Genomic DNA, 22838 nt, shown 5'->3' with positions numbered 1-22838 from the left:
ATTGCATCACACTAAATGCTTCCTGTATCTGCGTTAACTGTGTTATCTGCGCATGTAGTTTTACCGCGCATGTTCTATACTCTTCACAAATAAACAAGTTAGACTACAGAGAACAGTCTGCTTATTTTGGAAGACAGAGCTGTGGTTTATACTGTATGCTGGATTGCACATCGTGTCAGTGTGCCTGAAGGCAGAATATGGGGCGTGCAATATTATTCGGCCCCTTGAATTTAATACTTTGTTGCGCCACCTTTTGCTACGATTACAGCTGCAAGTCGCTTGGGGTTATGTCTCTATCAGTTTTGTACATCGAGAGACTGAAATTCTTGCCCATTCTTCCTTGCCAAACAGCTCGAGATCAGTGAGGTTTGATGGAGATCGTTTGTGAACAGCAGTTTTCAGCTCTTTCCACAGATTCTCGATTGGATTCTGATCTGGACTTTAACTTGTCCATTCTAACACCTGGATCTGTTTATTTGTGAACCATTCCATTTTAGATTTTGCTTTATGTTTGGGATCATTGTCTTGTTGGAAGACAACTCTCCGTCCCAGTCTCAGGTCTTCTGCAGACGCCAACAGGTTTTCTTCAAATAGGTCCTGTATTTGGCTCCATCCATCTTCCCATCAATTTTAACCATCTTCCCTGTCCCTGCTGAAGAAAAGCAGGCCCAAACCATGATGCTGCCACCACCATGTTTGACAGTGGGGATGGTGTGTTCAGGGTGATGAGCTGTGTTGCCTTTACGCTAAACATATCGTTTGGCATTGTTGCCAAAAAGTTCGATTTTGGTTTCATCTGACCAGAGCACTTTCTTCCACATGTTTGGTGTGTCTCCCAGGTGGCTTGTTGCAAACTTTAAATTACACTTTTTATGGATATCTTTGAGAAATGGCTTTCTTCTTGCCACTCTTCCATAAAGGCCAGATTTGTGCAGTGTATGACTGATTGTTGTCCTACAGACTGTCCCATCTCAGCTGTAGATCTCTGCAGTTCATCCAGAGTGATCATGGGCCTCTTGGCTGCATCTCTGATCAGTCTTCTCCTTGCTTGAGATGAAAGTTTAGAGGGACGGCCGGGTCTTGGTAGATTTGCAGTGGTATGATACGCCTTCCATTTCAATATGATCTATTGCACAGTGCTCCTTGGGATGTTTAAAGTTTTGGAAATCATTTTGTATCCAAATCTGGCTTTAAACTTCTCTACAACAGTATCACAGACCTGCCTGTTGTGTTCCTTGGTCTTCATGATGCTCTCTGTGCTTCAAACAGAATCCTGAGACTATCACAGAGCAGGTGCATTTATACGGAGACTTGATTACACACAGGTGGATTATATTTATCATAATTAGTCATTTAGGACAACATTGGATCATTCAGAGATCCACAATGAACTTCTGGAGTGAGTTTGCAGCACTGAAAGTAAAGTGGCCGAATCATATCGCACGTCCCACTTTTCAGTTTTTGTATTTCCACAATAATTTAAAATAACCAATACATTTCGTTCAACTTCACAACTGTGTCCAACTTGTTGGTGATTCTTCACCAAAAATTTACATTTGGTATGTTTGAAGCATGATATGTGGGAAAAGGTTGAAAAGTTTCAGGGGCCGAATACTTTCGCAAGGCACTGTATGTAGCAAAGCATGGCAGAATGGCACAGGATTGATGACAGCCACAATCTCATAATGACCGATGAACCTGGGACACAGTTTCCAAAAACCTATTGACTTAATGTTCCTCGAGGACAACCACACCAAATCAACAACACATAGGTCTGAACTCACCAAGCATCTCCAATCAGCCACACTGTTATATTTGGCCCCCATCTTCTTCAAATTATTGACATTATAAGCCACCCTGAGATATAGTTAGAAAACCATTTGGCTCCCACAATCTGATTAAAGAGGTCTGGGATGAGAGGGAGAGGATACAGATCCCAGGCCGTGATCTGATTGAGTTAGCAAAAGTCTAGGCAACTGCGTAACCCCTAAATACCGTTGCAACAACAGAACATGCTACACACCAAACTGCATGGATTCCACATAGACTCAGCCCCAGATTCCCTTGACCCCGGGCTTCCTGCAAATTGCAGTGTCTCCTTATATCTCTGACGAAGACGGTGGTCACACGGATGGCCAGAGACATCATGGCTGCCTCCATGGAAACTGGAGTCTTATACATGGCAAAGGCATCCTTTAATCTTACCGATAACCCTTGATAGAACTGGCTACGGAGTGCGAGGTCATTCCACTTAGTATAGGTAGATCACCTCCGAAACTTGGAGCAGTACTCCTCAGCCGGCTGGTCTCTCTTTCGAAGCTGATGTAGTGTAGACTCGGCCAGGGAGACGCAGTCGGGGTCATTGCATATGTGACTCGACGACTGAAAAAATTCCTCAACCGTCCATAGCAACTGAGAGTCGGTCAGAAGAGAAAATGCCCAGACTTGTGGGTTACCCTGAGGAAGTGAAACTATGATGCCCATCTGTTGCTCCTCAGTTCCAGAGGAGTAAGGACACAACTTAAAATAAAGTTTACAGGCTTTCCTGAAAGCAAGAAACTTGTCACGCCCCCAGAGAATCTGTCAGGCAAGGCAACCTTGGGCTTCAACAGGAGTTTTTTGGGAGTTGCATTCCATAAACCAGATGCTAGAGCAGTAATATTATCCATAATGGATCAAAAAATATTATATGCCATTGTTACTGTCACGTTTCTGTTGTCTGATTACCAGGAGCTCCTTTCCTGTCCCTAACGCTAGGAGCGCTAACTATCCCTGCTCTCCAGATTACTTCTGATGGTGAAGATGTTAGGGCCATGTAGCTTGCTGAACTCTTGAATCAGCCCTATATCTGTCCCTCTCCTCCACCCAGAGACGTAAGGAGGAGGAGTCAGCATAGAATAAGAAACAGCAAAACAGCACTAAGCAGGGTCTACTCACTGATGGAGATATAGATATCTGAATTCCGGACTTTTGGGTGATTTTCAAACTGGTTACTCTGGTGCTTACATGAAACCACACGTAGAATCAAAACAAAAATCCAGAAGCATGGACCTGTTGAAGCGTGTATAACGCGAAACAGCTGTAGTCTTATTCTTTCTTTGCATTTTGTTCACATACCTAGCCCTATGTTAACCTTGTCCAACTGATCCAATAAAGGACTTTGGTTTTCTTTAACGGAGTTGAAGAGTGCTGCATTTTTTCTCCTTCTGGATTTTTGTTGTGAGGAGGAGTAGTGTATGCATATACACAAACCAAACAAACAAAGAAGGACGAACAGGGGCAAATGAAAATACCAAACATACAAATATGCACTCACAGACAACAGAGGGGAACACCAGGTAGAAAAGGTAGGGAGACTAAATAGGAGAGGATGAGGGACTGCACGCAGCCAAAACACATGGCAACAGTCACAGTTCAACACTCCAAAACACCTCTACCGACTCCTCCACTCCTCATCAGACAGTATAAGACTTAGCACTGGCAAGCCAGATTTCCACTGGAGTATACATAGGAGAGGGGAGTGGGCAATACTGAATAGCTAAAATCAGCCATATTGGGAAGCTACGGAGACTCCAAGCTCAACAGAGTAAGCCCTGCACTGCTAACAGAAACCTGCACCGCTTAATATGAAGGAAGAAGGAGAAGTGCTACTGATCAGTGCATTAGTATGTGAAATCAGACACTGCAGTCTCCTCGCCCCTCTCTGTCATGGTAAGCCCGTGAAACCTTTCCGGTTATTCCTTTAGAGCTGATTAACTTCTGTTCTGCAGGTGGAGCAGCATGCTGTAGTTTTATCCATTCTTTGTCTTACTTCGGTGTTGTGCCTGAATTTGTACACCCTCAGTGGAGTCCAAACAAGTAATTGCGTGTGTACCCCATTTTCACTGGAGGAATTACAAAGAAGGAATGGATCATATATGTATAAAGTAATTTGCAATAAAAACATGTTTATTGTTGTTATACAGAGAAAAGTTACATGAGTTTATTAAAACATGAATATTGAGCTGATACTGTAATGAATGGCAGATCACTGAGATTTGGATTAAGAAAGGAGCAGGAGGTGGGGGGTGGTTTGAAATACTCTTGTCCAGATTGTTAAATATGTACAGTATATATTCACTATGTAAAATGTTCAGTGCACATGGAATATTGCTCTTTATTTGCTTTTTAGATAACAGATGTCTAATAGTAGCTGCATATATTATTAATTCTAATGTACGTTCTAACTTGCCTTTTATCTTTCACTTATTTGCTGTTAATTTGACTGTCTCTGTTATTTGTTTTCTTGTACAGTTTGTCAAAACATATGTAAGATTTTATATACATCTAAAATTTTATTAATGGTCAACAAAATATGGTTTTCAAGTAAAACATTTCTCACCTCTCAGGCATGACAATGGCTTCGTCTCATGTGAGATTTTTGATGTTCAAAATTAATCAATTTGCATGTAAAAAATTTCCTACATTTTGATCATAAAATGGATTCTCCCCTGTGTGAATTCTCTGATGGATAATTAAAACTGATTTCCGATTAAAACATTTTCCACATTCTGAACATATATATGGTTTCTCTCCTGTGTGAGTTCTCTGGTGAATAATAAGATATGATTTCTGCTTAAAACATTTCCCACATTCTAAACATGAAAAAGGCTTCTCCCCGGTGTGTGTTCTCTGATGTATAACAAGATGTGTTTTATCTGCAAAACATTTCCCACATTCTGAGCATGAAGATGTCTTCTCCCCTCTGTGCATTTTGTGGTGTTTAACAAGATTTGATTTATCTGCAAAACATTTACCACATTCTGAACATGAAAATGGCTTCTCCCCTGTGTGAATTCTCTGGTGTATAGCAAGAGTTGCTCTTTCTATAAAACATTTCCCACATTCAGAACATGAATATGGCTTTTTTCCTGTGTGGATTCTCTGGTGTAGAACAAGAGTTGATTTATCTACAAAACATTTCCCACATTCTGAGCATGAAAAAGGCTTATCCCCTGTGTGTAACTTCTGATGTCTAAGAAAATGTGATTTATCTCCAAAACGTTTCCCACAGTCTGAACATAAATATGGTTTCTCCCCTGTGTGAGTTCTCTGGTGTGTAACAAGAGTTGATTTATTTACAAAACATTTCCTGCATTCTGAACAGGAAAATGGTTTCTCTCCTGTGTGAACTCTCTCATGCCTAACAAGCTGTGATGTTTGGTTAAAATATTTCCCACACTGTGCACAAGAAAATATTTTCTCCTTAGTGTGAAATTTTTGATCAGTAAAAAAAGACATTTTGAGGGAAAAACTGTTTCCGTATTCTACACTTGTAAATGGATTATTTGCTGCATCAGAAGTTTGATTTTCAATACCTCTATTGTGACTTTTATTTTTTTCAATAGATAGTGATGCATCAAAAGGTATAATCTGTTCAAAAGGATCAAATGATAGATCTTTGCTGTGGAGGGATGCTGGTACATCTGGAATAATGGTGTACACTTCAGTTAGATCTTGTGTGATATCAGAGTAATCGGATTTAAAAACTGAAGATGTGAGTTGTCCCTGTGAGATACTGGTACAATCATCTGCCAAGAATAAAGATTAATAGTTTTGAATAAAATATCCTTAAAATTATATTTCTAGAACATTCCTAAATATCCATAAAATTTGTTCTTATTTTCTGCTATATATAAATATACACTCACTGGCCACTTTATTAGGTACACCATGCTAGTAAGGGGTTGGACCCCCTTTTGCCTTCAGAACTGCCTCAATTCTTCGTGGCAGAGATTCAACAAGGTGCTGGAAGCATTCCTCAGAGATTTTGGACCATATTGACATGATGGCATCACACAGTTGGCGCAGATTTGTCGGCTGCACATCCCTGATGCGAATCTCCCGTTCCACCACATCACAAAGATGCTCTATTGGATTGAGATCTGGTGACTGAGGAGGCCATTTGAGTACAGTAAACTCATTGTCATGTTCAAGAAACCAATCTGAGATGATTCGAGCTTTATGACATGGCGCATTATCCTGCTGAAAGTAGCCATCAGATGTTGGGTACATTGTGGTCATAAAGGGATGGACATGGTCAGCAACAATACTCAGGTAGGCTGTGGCGTTGCAACGATGCTCAATTGGTACCAAGGGGCCCAAAGAGTGCCCAGAAAAAATTCCCCACACCATGACACCACCACCACCAGCCTGAACCGTTGATACAAGGCAGGATGGATCCATGCTTTCATGTTGTTTACGCCAAATTCTGACCCTACCATCCGAATGTCGCAGCAGAAATCGAGACTCATCAGACCAGGCAACGTTTTTCCAATCTTCTACTGTCCAATTTCGATGAGCTTGTGCAAATTGTAGCCTCAGTTTCCTGTTCTTAGCTGAGAGGAGTGGTACCCAGTGTGGTCTTCTGCTGCTGTAGCCCATCTGCCTCAAAGTTCGACGCACTGTGCGTTCAGAGATGCTCTTCTGCCTACCTTGGTTGTAACGGGTGGCAATTTGAGTCACTGTTGCCTTTCTATCAGCTCGAACCAGTCTGCCCATTCTCCTCTGACCTCTGGCATCAACATGGCATTTCCGGCCACAGAACTGCCGCTCATTGGATTTTTTTTCTTTTTCGGACCATTCTCTGTAAACCCTAGAGATGGTTGTGCGTGAAAATCCCAGTAGATCAGCAGTTTCTGAAATTCTCAGACCAGCCCTTCAGGCACCAACAATCATGCCACGTTCAAAGGCACTCAAATCACCTTTCTTCCCCATACTGATGCTCGGTTTGAACTGCAGGAGATTGTCTTGACCATGTCTACATGCCTAAATGCACTGAGTTGCCGCCATGTGATTGGCTGATTAGAAATTAAGTCTTAACACACAGTTGGACAGGTGTACCTAATAAAGTGGCCAGTGAGTGTATATATATATATATATATATATATACGCAAAACAAAATCAACCTAATTTTACCATTAACATAAAGTGCAATGTGTCACAAAGAAAAAATCTCAGAAACACTGGAATCAAATTCGGCATTCCAAAATAATTTCATGGAAAAGTAAAACTGGCTGTAACAGAGAGCGATTAAATCAGAGAATCTTGGCCACTAACTACTGTAGACAAAAACTGTGACTATAGACAATAATATATCTGCTAAAATGATCCCTCTCCATTCTGTCTTCATCGTCAATGATTTAGTAATTTGTCAAGTGTGACCAACTTTTTACTATTGAGGCTGCCTATGCTGCCTCAATAGTAAAAAATTGAATGATAAAAATAATTTAAAAAATATGGTTATTCTCACCTTCTGACGGCCCGATGTCCTTAGCGGCGCTCCCAGTACGTTCCGTTCCCAGAGATGCTTTGCGCGAAGGACCTTTGTGACGTCACGCTCGCGAGACCGCTACGTCATCTCAGGTGATTCGCGCAATGCATCCCTGGGAACGGAAGATGCTGGCAGCGTGGCTGAGAGGCAGGAAGACTCCGGGGGCCATCAGAGGGTAAGTATATCACTATTTTTTATTTTATCTTTATTTTTTACAGGCATTTGGTACCCAGGGCATGGAGGAGAGTCTCCTCTCCTCCAGACCCTGGGTACCATCTGCACATGAAGTGCTCACTTCACGCATGGTGGGCATAGCCACATGCGTAAAGTGAGCATTTCAATGCAATCCTATGGCGGCAGAATCGCCGCGATTCCGCAGAAAAAATTAACATGCTGCGGATTTTACCGCTATGTGCTTCTGCAGGGGAAAAATCCGCAGCATGGACACAGCAACTGCAGAATGCCATAGGATTGCATGAGGATGCGTTTTATTAGCGTTTATGCGTTTCTGCTGCGGCAAAACGCAGCCGAAATGCATAAAAAAATGCAACGTGGGCACATAGCCTTATAGGGCCTCATTTATGATGGACCATTGGAGGTACTATGAAATCTGTAAATAAAGTGTTACAGTACAGATTACTGTACAATCTGAGTTTCTTATGACTGAAAACAAAATGCAGTTTAAAACGTGAAGTAATGCAAGAAACCAGTTACAAGCCATGCCAACACAACTACTGGACATGTGAACACCAGTCTGACCAAAGAACTGAGGTGGGCTTCCAGGGCTGCTGAGCGGAGATGGAAAAAATCCCACTCCAATGAGGACTTCATCACATTCAAACAGTCCCTCACTACTTTCAAGGCCACACTCGCTGCAGAAAAACAAACCTACTTCTCATCTCTCATATCCTCCCTGTCTCACAACCCTAAACAGTTATTCAACACCTTCAATTCTCTCCTCCGCCCCCCAGCACCTCCTCCCTCTCCACTCATCTCAGCTGAAGACTTTGCCTCATTTTTCAAGGAGAAGATTGATAACATCAGAGACAGTTTTGGTCAACAACCCCCAGGGCCCTTACTCCTACCTGCCCTGCCCTCCTTCCCCAAAACCAACTTCTCCACCATTACAGAAGATCGACTCTCCACTCTACTCTCAAGATCACATCTCACTACCTGTGCACTTGACCCGATCCCATGCCACTTCATCCCAAACCTCACCACAGTCTTCATCCCAACCCTAACCCATCTCTTCAACCTATCACTAACAACTGGTGTTTTCCCCTCAAGCTTTAAACATGCCTCAATCACACCTATCTTCAAACAGCCCTCTCTTGACCCATCCTCTGTATCTAGCTATCGCCCTATATCACTTCTCCCCTATGCCTCAAAACTACTGGAACAACACGTCCATCTTGAACTATCCTCCCACCTCTCTTCTTGCTCCCTCCTTGACCACTTGCAATCCGGCTTCCGGCTACACCACTCCACTGAAACTGCCCTAACAAAGGTCACCAATGACCTACTAGTCGCCAAGGCCAAGCGACACTACTCTGTCCTCCTCCTCCTGGACCTGTCCTCTGCCTTTGACACAGTGGACCATTCCCTATTACTACAGACCCTCTCATCTCTTGGTATCACAGACTTGGCCCTATCTTGGATTGCGTCATACCTAGACATTCAGCGTCTCCCATTCGCACACCACCTCCTCACCGCGCCCCCTATCCATCGAAGTCCCGCAAGGTTCAGTCCTAGGGCCTCTGCTCTTCTCCGTTTACACCTTCGTCCTCGGACTGCTCATAGAATCTCATGGCTTTCAGTATCATCTCTATGCTGATGACACACAGATCTAAATCTCTGGACCAGATATCACCTCCTTACTAAACAGAATCCCTCAATGTCTGTCTGCTATTTCATCCTTCTTCTCCGCTAGATTTCTAAAACTTAATATGGACAAAACAGAATTAATCATCTTTCGCCCATCTCACGTGACCTCCCCAACAGACCTATCCATTAAAGTAAATGGCTGCCCACTCTCTCCATTCCCACAAGCTCGCTGCCTCGGGGTTATCCTTGACACTGATCTCTCCTTCAAACCACATATCCAAGCCCTTTCCGCTTCCTGCCGACTTCAACTCAAAAATATTTCACGGATCAGTACATTCCTCAACCAAGAATCTGCAAAAACCCTAGTCCATGCCCTCATCATCTCCCGTCTTGACTACTGCAACCTCCTGCTCTGTGGCCTCCCCTCTAACACTCTCGCACCCCTCCAATCTATTCTTAACTCTGCTGCCCGACTAATCCACCTGTCCCCCCGCTATTCCCCGGCCTCTCCCCTCTGTCAATCCCTGCACTGGCTCCCCATTAGCCAAAGACTCCAGTTCAAAACCCTAACCATGACATACAAAGCCATCCACAACCTGAGTCCTCCGTACATCTGTGACCTAGTCTCCCGGTAATTACCTGCACGAAACCTCTGATCCTCTCAAGATCTCCTTCTGTACTTCCCTCTTATCTCCTCTTCCCACAATCGCATACAAGATTTCTCCCGCGCATCCACTCTACTCTGGAACTCTCTACCACAACATATCAGACTCTCGCCTACCATGGAAACCTTCAAAAAGAACTTGAAGACCTACCTCTTCCGACAAGCCTACAATTTGCAGTAACCACCGATCCACCAAACCGCTGCACGACCAGCTCTACCCTCGCCTACTGTATCCTCACCCATCCCGTTGTAGATTGTGAGCCCTCGTGGGCAGGGTCCTCTCTCATCTTGTACCAGTCGTGACTTGTATTGTTTAAGATTACTGTACTTGAATGTATTATGTATACCCCTCCTCACATGTATAGCGCCATGGAATAAATGGCGTTATAGTATAAGAGCCATCAGCTACACACATCTTACAGATATATCATGTGTGGCATGGCGACTGGTCAGGTGATTAATGGGCGGTATGTATCGCAGAGGTGGGTGGCCCTGTGATGGAAGCCTGGGCGTGTTTTGGCTCAGCAGATATACTGCTGAGATTTTGCTATATATTGGGAGGCTTCCAGGTGACTTGGAGAGATGGGTGGGTCCAGTCACCTACATACCCTCCCAAGAGGTGTGTATCTTAATACCTAATTAAGCCTGTGTGCTTGTCTATGTACAGGACCTGCAGTGAGGTCATGATCATGTGACTAGCCATGTGATAGGTAACTGGGAGTGGTTACAGCTATCTAAGGAAGGTGTGTTGCACATGGGAGGGAGTGTTTGGGAGTCTGGCAGTGTGCACAGACTTCCATGTGTCTAGGTGGGACAATACAGAGTGGTCTCTGTGCAGGAAGAAGCCCTCCTGTGTGTACAGCCCCAGGCTGGACATTGCCCTGGCCTGTGTGTGCACAGGGCTTGAGGGAGCAAAGCCCAGGTAAGGACGGTTTGGTGTTGTTTAAAGACTGTTGACCATTCTGTTGTGGATTTCATGGTTTATGAAGCAAGTAAACCCACATGAACTTTGAAGAGAATGTGCCTCCTGTATACTCCTATGCAGCGGAGTACAATCGTTACACATGGCAGAGGTGTAATGTGTTTTTGGATAGTTTATCGCAATCCTTTTTGGAGTTGGTAAGATCTTTTATCAAAGAAAAGTCAGGATAATGCGAAACTCTGGTGTCATTGTAAAGAAATTCACACTTGGCCAGGATTAAAAATCATTACCTTGCAATAAGGGGGAATTTTTCCTTTCTGGCCTCTCAAGACTAATCTGTTTTCAGGCTCTTCAAAGTTAAAAAAAAAATTAGACCTTTATGTAATAATTACTGTTATTTTTTTTATTTTAACTACATTTTAGCTGTAAGCTCTTACCAAAACCAATCTAGCTCCAACAGAAGGACTTTAGCAGGAGAATTATCACCACTTGATTGTAATATGGCCAGACTACAGCACTAATAAAGTAGCCACAGCCGGTGACTTATAAGAATCTGTGGCTTCTCAGCATTTAGTGGTTACTGCTTACCTGGGTAGTCATATGTAGGAATCTCCACTTTACACCACTCATCACCCATCACATATGTCTCTGTAGTATTAATATGGGTCAGATCTTCACCCTGAAACAAAAATTGTAAAAGTCACAGACAGATGGAGAAGTCACATCTATGATCAGCTCTAATCCTGCCATCTCCACCGTTCTCATTACACAAGTATAAAACATAATACTGGTGGATAAAACAAGACTGAACACAAGACCTTCACATCCATCTACACATCGTTGTGGAGATCTCATGACACCTTCTCTCCATCTACCTGATCATCCTGAGGAACATCAGGATTTTCTTGTTCACAGTTCTGAGGAAGAAGAGGATGGGGACATCTCTCTGTTGTTGTCGTCTTACTGGATAGAACTGGAGGAAACATAGAAGGACTGAATTCATTCTTTACATACAGATAATTATAGGCCGTGTGTATTTAGTCCTGTCTATTACCTGGTGATGTGAGGGGCTGGGGAACCTCCATCATGATGTCCTTGTACAGATCTTTGTGTGCTTCTAAATACTCCCACTCCTCCATGGAGAAATAGACGGCGACATCCTCACACCTTATAGGAACCTGACACATACAATCATACCATCATCCCCCCGAACCCTTCATATCATTACTGTATAAGGTACCAGCATTCCCAGCAGTGTCACCTCTCCAGTCAGCAGCTCAATCATCTTGTAGGTGAGTTCTAAGATCTTCTGGTCATTGATGTCCTCATGTATCAGGGGGTGAGGTGGAGGCCCCGTGATTGGGCTCAGGGGTCTTCCCAATCCCTCCGACACAGGTATCTGACAGCGCTCACTAGAGGTCTTCTTCACTACTGTGTAATCCTGGTTATGGAGAGACACATTAATAAATCTCACTACAGACATTTCCAGAGTCCTCACCTCTCCAGTTCTGTCCATCTGTTATTCCCATAGATAAGAATGATGTAATGTGACGACATCAGAATCTCTCACCTCTCCAGTAAGCCGGAAGAGGATCTCTAGGGTGAGGTGTAATATCTTCTCTACCATCTTGTCCCTGTCCTTATCCATCCTTGATTGGTAAATCAGGAAAATTCTCTTATATAGAAGATCTCCAGTGAGAGGATCCGATATTGTAGGGGCCTGAATGGGAAGAAGATGACGATGTAACAACATAAAGAATCCAGTGTAATAATACTATTAGAGACAATAAGGGGAAACATGAGGAGATAGTATGGGGAAACTAAGTTTTCATACATTGCAAGTTTTACCACCTAGAAAGAATGGAGAGATCTGTAATTTTTATCATAAGTACACTTCAACTGGGAGACAGAATCTTAAAAAATTTCTTGAAAGTCACATTGTATGATTATTACATAATTAATTTGTATTTTATTGCATGAAATAAGTATTTGACACAATAGAAAAACAGAATTTAATATTTGGTACAGAAACCTTTGCTTGCAATTACAGAGGTCAGACATTTCCTGTAGTTTTTGACCAATTTTGCACACACTGCAGCAGGGATTTTGGACCACTCGACCAAACAGATGTTCTCCAGATCTTTCAGGTTTTGGGACTAACTTAGCCTCGACCCATCTTCAATGTTCTTACTGAGGGAAGGAGGTTGTCGGCCCATATCTCGCAATACATGACCTCATCCATTCTCCCTTCAATACAGTGTAGCTGTCCTGTTCCCTTTGCAGAAAAGCACCCCCAAAGTATGATGTTTCCCCCACCATACTTCACGGTTGGGACGGTGTTCTTGGGGGGTTGTACTTTTCCTTCATCTTCCTCTAAACACAGCGAGTGGATTTGATATCAAAACTTCTATTTTGGTCTCATCTGACCACATGACCTTCTCCCATGCCTTTTCTGGATCATCCAGATGGTCATTGGTGAACTTCAATGGGGCCTCAACATGTGTTGGCATGAGCACCATGCGTGCCCTGCAGGATTTAAATTGATGAAGACGTAGTGTGTTACTAACAGTAATGTTTGAGACTGTGGTCTCAGCTCTCTTCAGGTAATTGACCAGGTCCACGAGTGTAGTTCTGGCCTGATTTGTGACCTTTCTCAGAATCATCCTAAGGCCAGGTTCACATTGCGTTAGAGCAGTCCGTTCAACGCATGTGTTAAATGGACTGCGCTAACGCTAGTCTGTTTTCTGATCGCGTTATGCGATCGCGCTAGCGCAGATTGCTAGCAGTGACGGACCCTCGAATGCTGCAGACCGCGTCCGAGGGTCCGTCACAGAATTACGAAAAAAGTGGTTTGGTACAGTGTTAGCCAGTTGAAAAAAATATATAAAGTGCTCTCAGTGAGAAAAACAAAATAGGAATCTTGTGGGTATGATACCTTTTAATGGCTAACAAATAATAGTGAATGTTGTTACAAAGCAAGCTTTCGGGACTGCTTACGTCCCTTCATCAGGCGGATATGACAAAATATTTGAAGAAACGTTATTTATATACAGTTTAAAGCACAACATTTCAATAAACAAACAATGAGCATGGAGAGAGAATCCTTAATTAGATGTGTCTGTGATTTAAAATTGCCTTTTAAAATGACAACTTTCATATTGTCTATGTTGTGTCCTGGATGACAGAAATGTTTAGCCACAGGAGTATGGTCGTCACAGTGGCATTGCCTTCCTCCCGGGAGGATGATGTCAGGCTTGGAAGCAATGAAGGGTCTCTCTAGCAGTTAACCATAACATGCAACACAGTTCCCACTCCGGGCCAGCAGAGGGAGCTCTGAACCACAATTGGGGGAGGAGTGCTCTCTGAGGGCCAGGAAGGGAAATGAGTAGTGATGGGAAGTTTGGCTCTTTTTGGCGATCCGACTCATTCGGCTCCGCTCACCATAAAGAGCCGGCTCTTTTGGCTCTTTTTTTTAATATTAATCCGTTTTCCACAGTCCTCGTTCCAGGTCTTTGCCTGTACAGTGAGGGCCTCATTCTCCACCTGTATAAGGATCTAGTGACGCAGTGTAGACTGTTATTCAGCATTGCTGTTTCCTCAGACTGTCAGCTCTTGTGATCAGGCCCCTGCTCCTCGCTCCGGTCTCTCCTGTACAGTGAGGCCTCATTATACCCCTGTATAAGGATCTAGTGATGCAGTGTAGACTGTTATTCAGCATTGCTGCTTCCTCAGATTGTCAGCTCTTGTGATCAGGCCCTTGCTCCTCGCTCCGCTCTTTCCTGTACAGTGAGGCCTCATTATACCCCTGTATAAGGATCTAGTGACGCAGTGTAGACTGTTATTCAGCATTGCTGTCTCCTCAGATTGTCAGCTCTTGTGATCAGGCCCCTGCTCCTCGCTCCGGTCTCTCCTGTACAGTGAGGCCTCATTATACCCCTGTATAAGGATATAGTGACGCAGTGTAGACTGTTATTCAGCATTGCTGTTTCCTCAGATTGTCAGCTCTTGTGATCAGGCCCTTGCTCCTCGCTCCGGTCTCTCCTGTACAGTGAGGCCTCATTATACCCCTGTATAAGGATCTAGTGACGCAGTGTAGACTGTTATTCAGCATTGCTGTTTCCTCAGATTGTCAGCTCTTGTGATCAGGCCCCTGCTCCTCGCTCCGGTCTCTCCTGTACAGTGAGGCCTCATTATACCCCTGTATAAGGATCTAGTGACGCAGTGTAGACTGTTATTCAGCATTGCTGTGTCCTCAGATTGTCAGCTCTTGTGATCAGGCCCCGGCTCCTCGCTCCGGTCTCTCCTGTACAGTGAGGCCTCATTATGCCCCTGTATAAGGATATAGTGACGCAGTGTAGACTGTTATTCAGCATTGCTGTCTCCTCAGATTGTCAGCTCTTGTGATCAGGCCCCTGCTCCTCGCTCCGGTCTCTCCTGTACAGTGAGGCCTCATTATACCCCTGTATAAGGATCTAGTGACGCAGTGTAGACTGTTATTCAGCATTGCTGTTTCCTCTGATTGTCAGCTCTTGTGATCAGTCCCCTGCTCCTCGCTCCGGTCTCTCCTGTACAGTGAGGCCTCATTATACCCCTGTATAAGGATCTAGTGACGCAGTGTAGACTGTTATTCAGCATTGCTGTGTCCTCAGATTGTCAGCTCTTGTGATCAGGCCCCTGCTCCTCGCTCCGGTCTCTCCTGTACAGTGAGGCCTCATTATACCCCTGTATAAGGATCTAGTGACGCAGTGTAGACTGTTATTCAGCATTGCTGTGCCATCAGATAGTCAGCTCTTGTGATCAGGCCCCTGCTCCTCGCTCCGGTCTCTCCTGTACAGTGAGGCCTCATTATACTCCTGTATAAGGATCTAGTGACGCAGTGTAGACTGTTATTCAGCATTGCTGTTTCCTCAGATTGTCAGCTCTTGTGATCAGGCCCCAGCTCCTCGCTCTGGTCTCTCCTGTACAGTGAGGCCTCATTATACCCCTGTATAAGGATCTAGTGACGCAGTGTAGACTGTTATTCAGCATTGCTGCTTCCTCAGATTGTCAGCTCTTGTGATCAGGCCCCTGCTCCTCGCTCTGGTCTCTCCTGTACAGTGAAGCCTCATTATATCCCTGTATAAGGATCTAGTGACACAGTGTAGACTGTTATTCAGCATTGCTGTTCCCTCAGATTGTCAGCTCTTGTGATCAGGCCCCAGCTCCTCGCTCTGGTCTCTCCTGTACAGTGAGGCCTCATTATACCCCTGTATAAGGAGCTAGTGACGCAGTGTAGACTGTTATTCAGCATTGCTCTTTCCTCAGATTGTCAGCTCTTGTGATCAGGCTCCGGCTCCTTGGTTGCAGACAGTCTTACCATGTATTCCTTTCTAATCTGTGGTGTTTTTTGCACATGTCCTGTCTGGATTAGTAAGTGCTGCAATCTGTGTTGGCGCTGTGTAAGAGTATAATCCGTAAAAGGTATGTTGGAAGCACTGTGCCAACACACACTCCAAAATATGTAAGCAACGCCTACTGAATGGTAAAATCCGACACTAGGAGCAGCTGCCTGGCAGGGGTGCTCGGTGTTGCCCCCTCACTGGTCAGACATTGCTGACCTATTCTAAGGTCAGCCAACATTAAAGTCACGGACAACCTCACAGGTGTACTTATTTGAAGCTTGCAAAATGATTTGGACTAGGGCCAGTTTTGTTTCCATATTACACTGAAAAGATCCTTTCTGTTCCCCCACTGGCACCCTTCCTCCTGACTCCCCTATTCCTGCAGTGTAATAAAGTCATGTGCAGTAAGAATAGTTTCCTATCGGCACTGGTGATCTGATAATTAACCAGTAGTAGCCCAGCGGGACATCCATTCCCCCAGACTAGGAGTCCGCACCTTCATTGCTGTAGTCGTTCCCTCTTGAACGCGATTTATTCGCATCCGTGTTTTTTCCACAAATGGATGCAAACGCATGGAACTGCGCCCTAATGAGGATTTGGTTGGAAATGTGAAATTCTGACTTCTGGGGCAGAGGATAGGGGGAGAGAGAGACTGGTGAAAGAAAAAAGAAAATGGACCTCGGAGCCTGCGCAGTATGAAATCCACATGCAGATTGGACGCAGGCATCCTGATTCAGGTGCGTCTACATTGACAATCATATGTTTTTGCTGACACATATCAGGATGTCTTCAGATTTTTTTTAACAACCAAAATTCGCAACAAGCTGCGTTTTGGGAGAACATGGAAAATCCTGATGCAAACGCAGGTCTGTGCATCCCTATGTTAAGTATAGAGATCTAATCTGGATCAGGATTGCTACGCTTCACAACGCACCGTACCACAACGCTAGTGTGAGCGCAGCCCCACTCGTGCAGCCCCTAACCAGGTGCCCCCATGTTATATACATGCTCCCAATACATTTTATTATCATTACCACACTGTAACATAGGGCACAAGCCCTTCTAGTGAGGCAGGAAAGATCATTGTATGGCAGAGCAGCATAGTCTATATTATGTCTGCAGTCTGGTCTCATACAGCACATCCCTCACTTCCGAGCATCAGTGCCGCAACACGGATCTCTGCACACGGACCCGTGTTGTCCTGGATCCGTGCCCCATAGAGCTCCATGTAAATTCCAGACGTGTAGCCGCGGATCCGTGCGTCTCCCTGTGCCTCGTGTTTTTCAGATGACACAAAACTGCAACAAGTTGCGTTTTTGTGCATCTGATAAAATATGCAGACACACGGATCTGTGGGAAAACGGTGACACCTGGATGCACAGTCCCATCCGTCACCACTGAAAGTCAATGGAGACGAAAACGGATCCGTGTGCAGCCAAAATATGCAAGTGTGAAACCAGGTGAACCCTATAAGGCCATGTGCACATGGTGCGGATTCTGCTGCGGATCCGCAGCGTTTCAGGCTCTGCGGGTCGGCAGCAGATTTAGGTGTGTTGTACAGTACCATTGTTTTCAATGGTAAACTGAAAAACGCTGTGTACATGCTGTGGATTTTTCCGCCCGGATTTGCTGCGGGTTCAAATCCACAGCATGTCAATTCTTTGTGCGGAATCCGCTGTGGTTTCACACCTCCATTGTAGAGGTGTGAAACCGCAGGCTAAACCGCAGGACTTTTTTACCTGCAGATTTTTCCAAATCCGCAGCACCAAAAATTATGTGTGCACATGGCCTAATTATTGGGGCTGGACCTAGATCTCTGCACAGTCTTGCCTGAAATCACTTTATTATATTGCTTACCCTACCCTCAGCAAAAACTGACACTTCTCCCTGTAGGGTTCCTGTCCTGTGTGACTGTTCTGAATCCTCCTCACTAAGGCCAGTTTCACATTTGCGCTTTATGGCGCAAGCGATGGCCTGCGCATGGCGCCGCTAAGCCCCGCCCCCTGCCAGCTCCCTGCCCGCCCCTTCCGGTCATCGCCACCTACTAGCGCACATGGACTCTTGCGATCGGCGCACCCTATCTTTAGCATAGGGTGCGCAGATCGCGCGCTGGCCGTGCGCTAGTAGGATTTTGGCGTGCGCTGCGCACTTTTGAAGGTGTGCCCGTGTTCGCCGAACGCAGCATGTTGCATTTCGGCGCGCACGGCGCATCTTCAAAAGTGCGCAGCGCACGGCAAAATCCTGCTAGCGCACGGCCAGCGCACGATCTGTGCACCCTATGCTAAAGATAGGGTGCGCAGATCGCAAGCGTCCATGTGCGCTAGTAGGCGGCGATGACCGGAAGGGGCGGGCAGGGAGGCGGGGCTTAGCGGCGCCGTGCGCAGGCCGTCGCTGCGCCATAAAGCGCAAATGTGAAACCGGCCTCACTCAGTGCTGCACTGCTGCTGAGCTGAGTCAGGGGACTTTAACTAATAGTATACGTGAGAGTCTACATGAGACCAACTTGCTGAGTCACTTGAGTTTAACCCCTCTACAGTCACATGCCATATACTGAATGCCATGCATACATGTCTGAAGCTAGGAGGAGTATATCACTTTAAATATTTCCACTCACTCCAGCACAGACAGCACACATTTCTCTCTGTCTCCTGACAGTTCCGCCTCCTCCTAGATGAGTCACTGCCACTGCCTGGCGCCAGAAAAAGAAGAAAAAAAAAAAAAAGAACCGGCTCGTTCACAGTGCAGAGTCGGCTCATTTCGTTCCCAGCGGGGAGCCGGCTCTTTGAATCGGATCGTTCATGAACGACACATCACTAGAAATGAGGAGTTAGTGTGAGGAGGCCGAAGTGTGTAGACGTGGAGAGAGAAGCTGGGAGACTGAGCGGAGTTGAGAGCTTGTTCCCAGCTGGAGCGCATAATCTGGAGCCTGGCCTCCACGGTTGTATGGATACTGGAGGTCCTGCAACAGAAACCAGAGGAATAGGAAGCTGTAAATGCTCTATTCCCACCTAAGACTCAGAGGCACAACAGCAACGGGTGAGTCAAGAGAAGAGATAGAAGGCTACAGCTGTCTGCCATACGAGGTAGATCTGAGAGGGAACAAGAAGGAGGAACTTCAGTGTAACACAGTAGTGCATGTACCTCAAGTAAGCACTAGGAAGGAGACTACACAACCTATCTGCATAGAGAGATTCCTGAGTTGCTTCCAGGCTAATCAGCTGCTGTGCCAACTGTAATCTGAACCCTGGACTGCACTTACAAAGTAAAGGTAAAGAAACTACACTTTGTTGTGTCCTTGCCTTCTTCCTGCAACTTCTTCAGCACTGCTACATCTCTGTGCCAGACACTGCACCCTCTTCCTCAACACCTATCCTCTTCATCTACTCTGCCCTGGGACTACAGCCCCGCCTGTGGAGGGCTACACCATCATTGCTGCACCCCACCATCTGTCCCAGAGGATGCCTGCAGCGTCGGCTTAACATCTCCCTTGCCGAACACCACAGGTGGCGTCACGAATCACTCAAACTTTATTTCATCACTCAATCCTCTTTTACATGGGCGCCCAGGGCCACAGACCGGGTCACTGCTGCTGTGACATTCCCCTCTGAAAGACCGGCCCGGTACTGAGTACCCCACAGCCCTGGGAGGGCGACCCATTTTGGCATCACAAACAGGCTTTACGGAGCCCGGTGTCCCCGGGTCCTGTGTGCCAGAGACAGTGTTGTGTGCATTAGACTGTTTGCATCATTGCCGCCATTATCCCGCTACTTGGCGCGTGTGGGAAACCAGAGAGGCGGGCCGTCGTGGGCAGAGCCCGCCGAAGAGCGCAAAGAAGTGAAGTGCCGCGCGAGAAGAGGACAGGGCGCGAGAGGTGGGAGGAGCAGAGGCCTGGAGCCCCGATCATCCAGCCTGCAAAGCTGCCGCCGGTAAGCCTGCTCAACCCCGGGGTCTGGCTAACGTTAACTAGGGGGGAAGAGAATGTCGGAGGCATGCGCCGATGCAGCGGCGGACGCCCCCGCCAACCACTCAGCGCAGCAAGATGCAGGGCCCAACGCGGCTGCGGCTCCAATAGCACCCACCGCAGCGGTTCCCATAATGCCGCTGTCTATGCCTTACATACCGGGAGCAGCATGGCTACCGCAGTATTCAGGGGAGTCTCATACCCTGAGTGACTTCAAAGAGAGACTGTGCAGTTTGTTTGAAGTGTATCCTCTGTCTGAAAGCCAGAAGGTGAACATCCTTATTGGGCAGCTAACAGGTGCAGCACAGAGAGAAGTGAAAAGCCTGGCAGGACACTGATAAAGAGACTGTTACAAAGATTCTGGCCAAGCTAAGAAGCACCTTTGACACCCGCCCTGCAGCTGAGATCAGGATGAGATTCTTTGGGTGTAAGCAGAAAGCGCAGGACAGTATACGGGACTATGCTCTTAACCTTCAGGAGGCGCTGCGAGCCGTCAAGCAGATTGACCCAGACAGTGTGAAAGATGGAGACGGACTGTTAAAGGAGCAATTCATTGAGGGACTCTTATCCAGCACCCACAGAGCACAGCTGCGCATCATAGCCCTACAGAACCCTGACCTAGACTTTGCTGATTTCAAAGACAGGGCTATCCAGGTGCTGCATGAACCAAATGTCAGTCGTCCAGCGCCCCCTAGGCGCCCAGCGATTACATACCACCAGGAAGCAACATCTTTCCCTTCCATCCCTGTGGAGGCTGATGCACAGACTCTGGACAAAGATCCATCTGCAGAACTGCGTCTTCAGGTCCAGGAGTTGACCAAGGGTATGGCTGCACTTGCTAAAACCGTGCAGTCCCTGCAGGTACCCTCCAAGGAGAAGATCCAGCTCGCCTCCAGTCCAGAGGATGTCCCGTGGCTAAAGAAGAAGAGGATCCCGCCCCTCCGAGGACGGACGTCCCATCTGTCGTCAATGCCACAAGGCAGGCCATATCGCAAGATTCTGTTATTTAAACGAGCAGCCCCTGGGGCAGAGGGCCAACCCCCAGGAGTAGGACCACAAGGCCCAAAGAACTGGCGAGCCAAGTATGTTGGAGGGAGACTGATCCTCCCAGTGGTGATTGACGGCATCCCCATGAACGCTTTGCTGGACACTGGCTCCCAGGTGACAACTATGCCCTATATATGTTTTTAATCCTTTACAAGCGGTATTGGGCGGATTCTGAACTTACTCACGGCCCAAGTGATGAACTCACAGTAGTTGCCAGTAATGGTCAGTCTTTACCGCAAGTGGGATGTAAAGAAATTACTGTTAAAGTGGGTCGAGTAGGGTTAAAATCTCAAGGTCTGATAGTTGTGGATATTGATCGACGAGAATGTAACCCAATGATGACTCTTGGTACCAATGTGATTGAAAATTGTCTTTCCGAGGTTATTGTCTTGTTGCAACAGGTGGCTGAGATTGCTGGTTCCAGAGAACAATGAGTCCTGCAGAAGGAGATCAGAGCCCTGATGCAAAGTCAGCAGGTAGAGCTCTCTGGCGGAGAAATTGGCAGCGTCAGAGTGAGTGATTCTTTCCCAATTGCAATACCCCCAGATGTGAAATGTTGATTTGGTGTCCGGCAGCCATAGGCCTCAGAGGAAAAGATTACCAGGCAATGGTAGAACCAGTATACTCTGATAGCAGGCCCACTGTCCTGACAGCCAGAAGGGTAGTTGATGTCCGTAAAGGGAGGGTACCTGTACGCCTCTTGAATTGTGGGGAGGAGGAGGCCACAATACCTCGGTATGCCACAGTTGCTAAACTGCTTACTGTCAGTAACAATGCAATGCAGGCAGCAAAGCCCTTGGTCTCATCCGACCAGGTGGAGGACAATGGCTCTATAAAGCAGCTGGAGGAATGGTGCCAGCAAATTCAGGTGGGGACTGACTCCACTCCTTCATACCAAAAGAATGGGGTTTACCGGGTGACTCAGGAGTATGAGCGGGTATTCAGTAAACACCCTCTAGATTTTGGGAAGGCAAAAGGGGTTTAACACCATATCCCCACTGGAGACCATCCACCCATCAAAGAAAGGTACCGGCCTATACCCCCAACACAGTATCAATGTGCCAAAGGTATGTTGCGGGAAAAGAAGGAGGCTGGGGTGATCAGAGACAGTTCTAGCCCGTGGGCAGCCCCAAAAGTCTTTGTGAAAAAGAAGGATGGTACCATGAGAATGTGTGTTGATTACAGAAAAATTAACAGCATTACACATAAAGATGCCTACCCATTACCCAGAACTGAGGAGTCATTAGCTGCACTTAAAACTGCTAACTATTTTTCCACCTTAGATTTCACTAGTGGGTATTGGCAGGTTCCAGTGGCAGAGGCAGACAAGGAGAAAACAGCGTTTACAACCCCAATGGGTCTCTGTGAGTTCAACTACATGCCATTCGGGCTCTGCACTGCTCCAGGGACATTCCAACGGCTAATGGAATGCTGTCTTGGGCACAAGAACTTCGAGACAGTCTTGTTGTACCTTGATGATGTCATTGTTTTCTCCAAGACTTATGAAGACCATCTGAAGCACCAGGCTGAGGTGTTTGAAGCCTTGTCCAACTTTGGCCTGAAGGTGAAGTGTTATGAATGAGTCACCGGAGGAGGAGAAAACAAAAATACAAGCTAAGTCCAGAAAACCGGAGAGGTTGGTAGCTATCGGATTGCAGACCCCTGATCCTATACACCACAACTAGCAGTAGCCGTGGGGGGTTCCTACGGTGCCCTAGACCCCTCGT

General features: G+C 46.1%; 1 protein-coding gene across 5 annotated transcripts in view; it reads right to left on the bottom strand.

Moving 5' to 3' along the window:
• Positions 1–3927: 3927 nt before the first annotated feature.
• The window catches only part of LOC141051051 (uncharacterized), a 110280-nt gene continuing 91369 nt past the window's right edge, over positions 3928–22838 (bottom strand). For 3 of the 5 annotated variants that reach the window (XM_073547874.1, XM_073547872.1, XM_073547870.1), the window contains exons 2-7: positions 12293–12442; positions 11984–12163; positions 11777–11900; positions 11598–11695; positions 11311–11401; positions 3928–5570 (exon numbers count right to left, since the gene is read on the bottom strand). In XM_073547874.1, coding sequence (XP_073403975.1) covers positions 4438–5570; positions 11311–11401; positions 11598–11695; positions 11777–11900; positions 11984–12163; positions 12293–12370 — 1704 coding nt within the window. In that variant the 5' untranslated portion in view covers positions 12371–12442 and the 3' untranslated portion in view covers positions 3928–4437. Of the gene's footprint in view, positions 5571–11310; positions 11402–11597; positions 11696–11776; positions 11901–11983; positions 12164–12292; positions 14338–18717; positions 20194–22838 lie in introns of those variants that run through there. The other 2 variants (XM_073547873.1, XM_073547871.1) reach the window with 2 other exon arrangements.

The sequence above is a fragment of the Dendrobates tinctorius genome, unplaced genomic scaffold (assembly GCF_039654945.1).
Source record: "Dendrobates tinctorius isolate UK_male_01 unplaced genomic scaffold, ASM3965494v1 ptg000155l, whole genome shotgun sequence".
NCBI lineage: Eukaryota > Metazoa > Chordata > Amphibia > Anura > Dendrobatidae > Dendrobates > Dendrobates tinctorius.
This window is presented reverse-complemented; position numbering and strand designations above follow the sequence as displayed.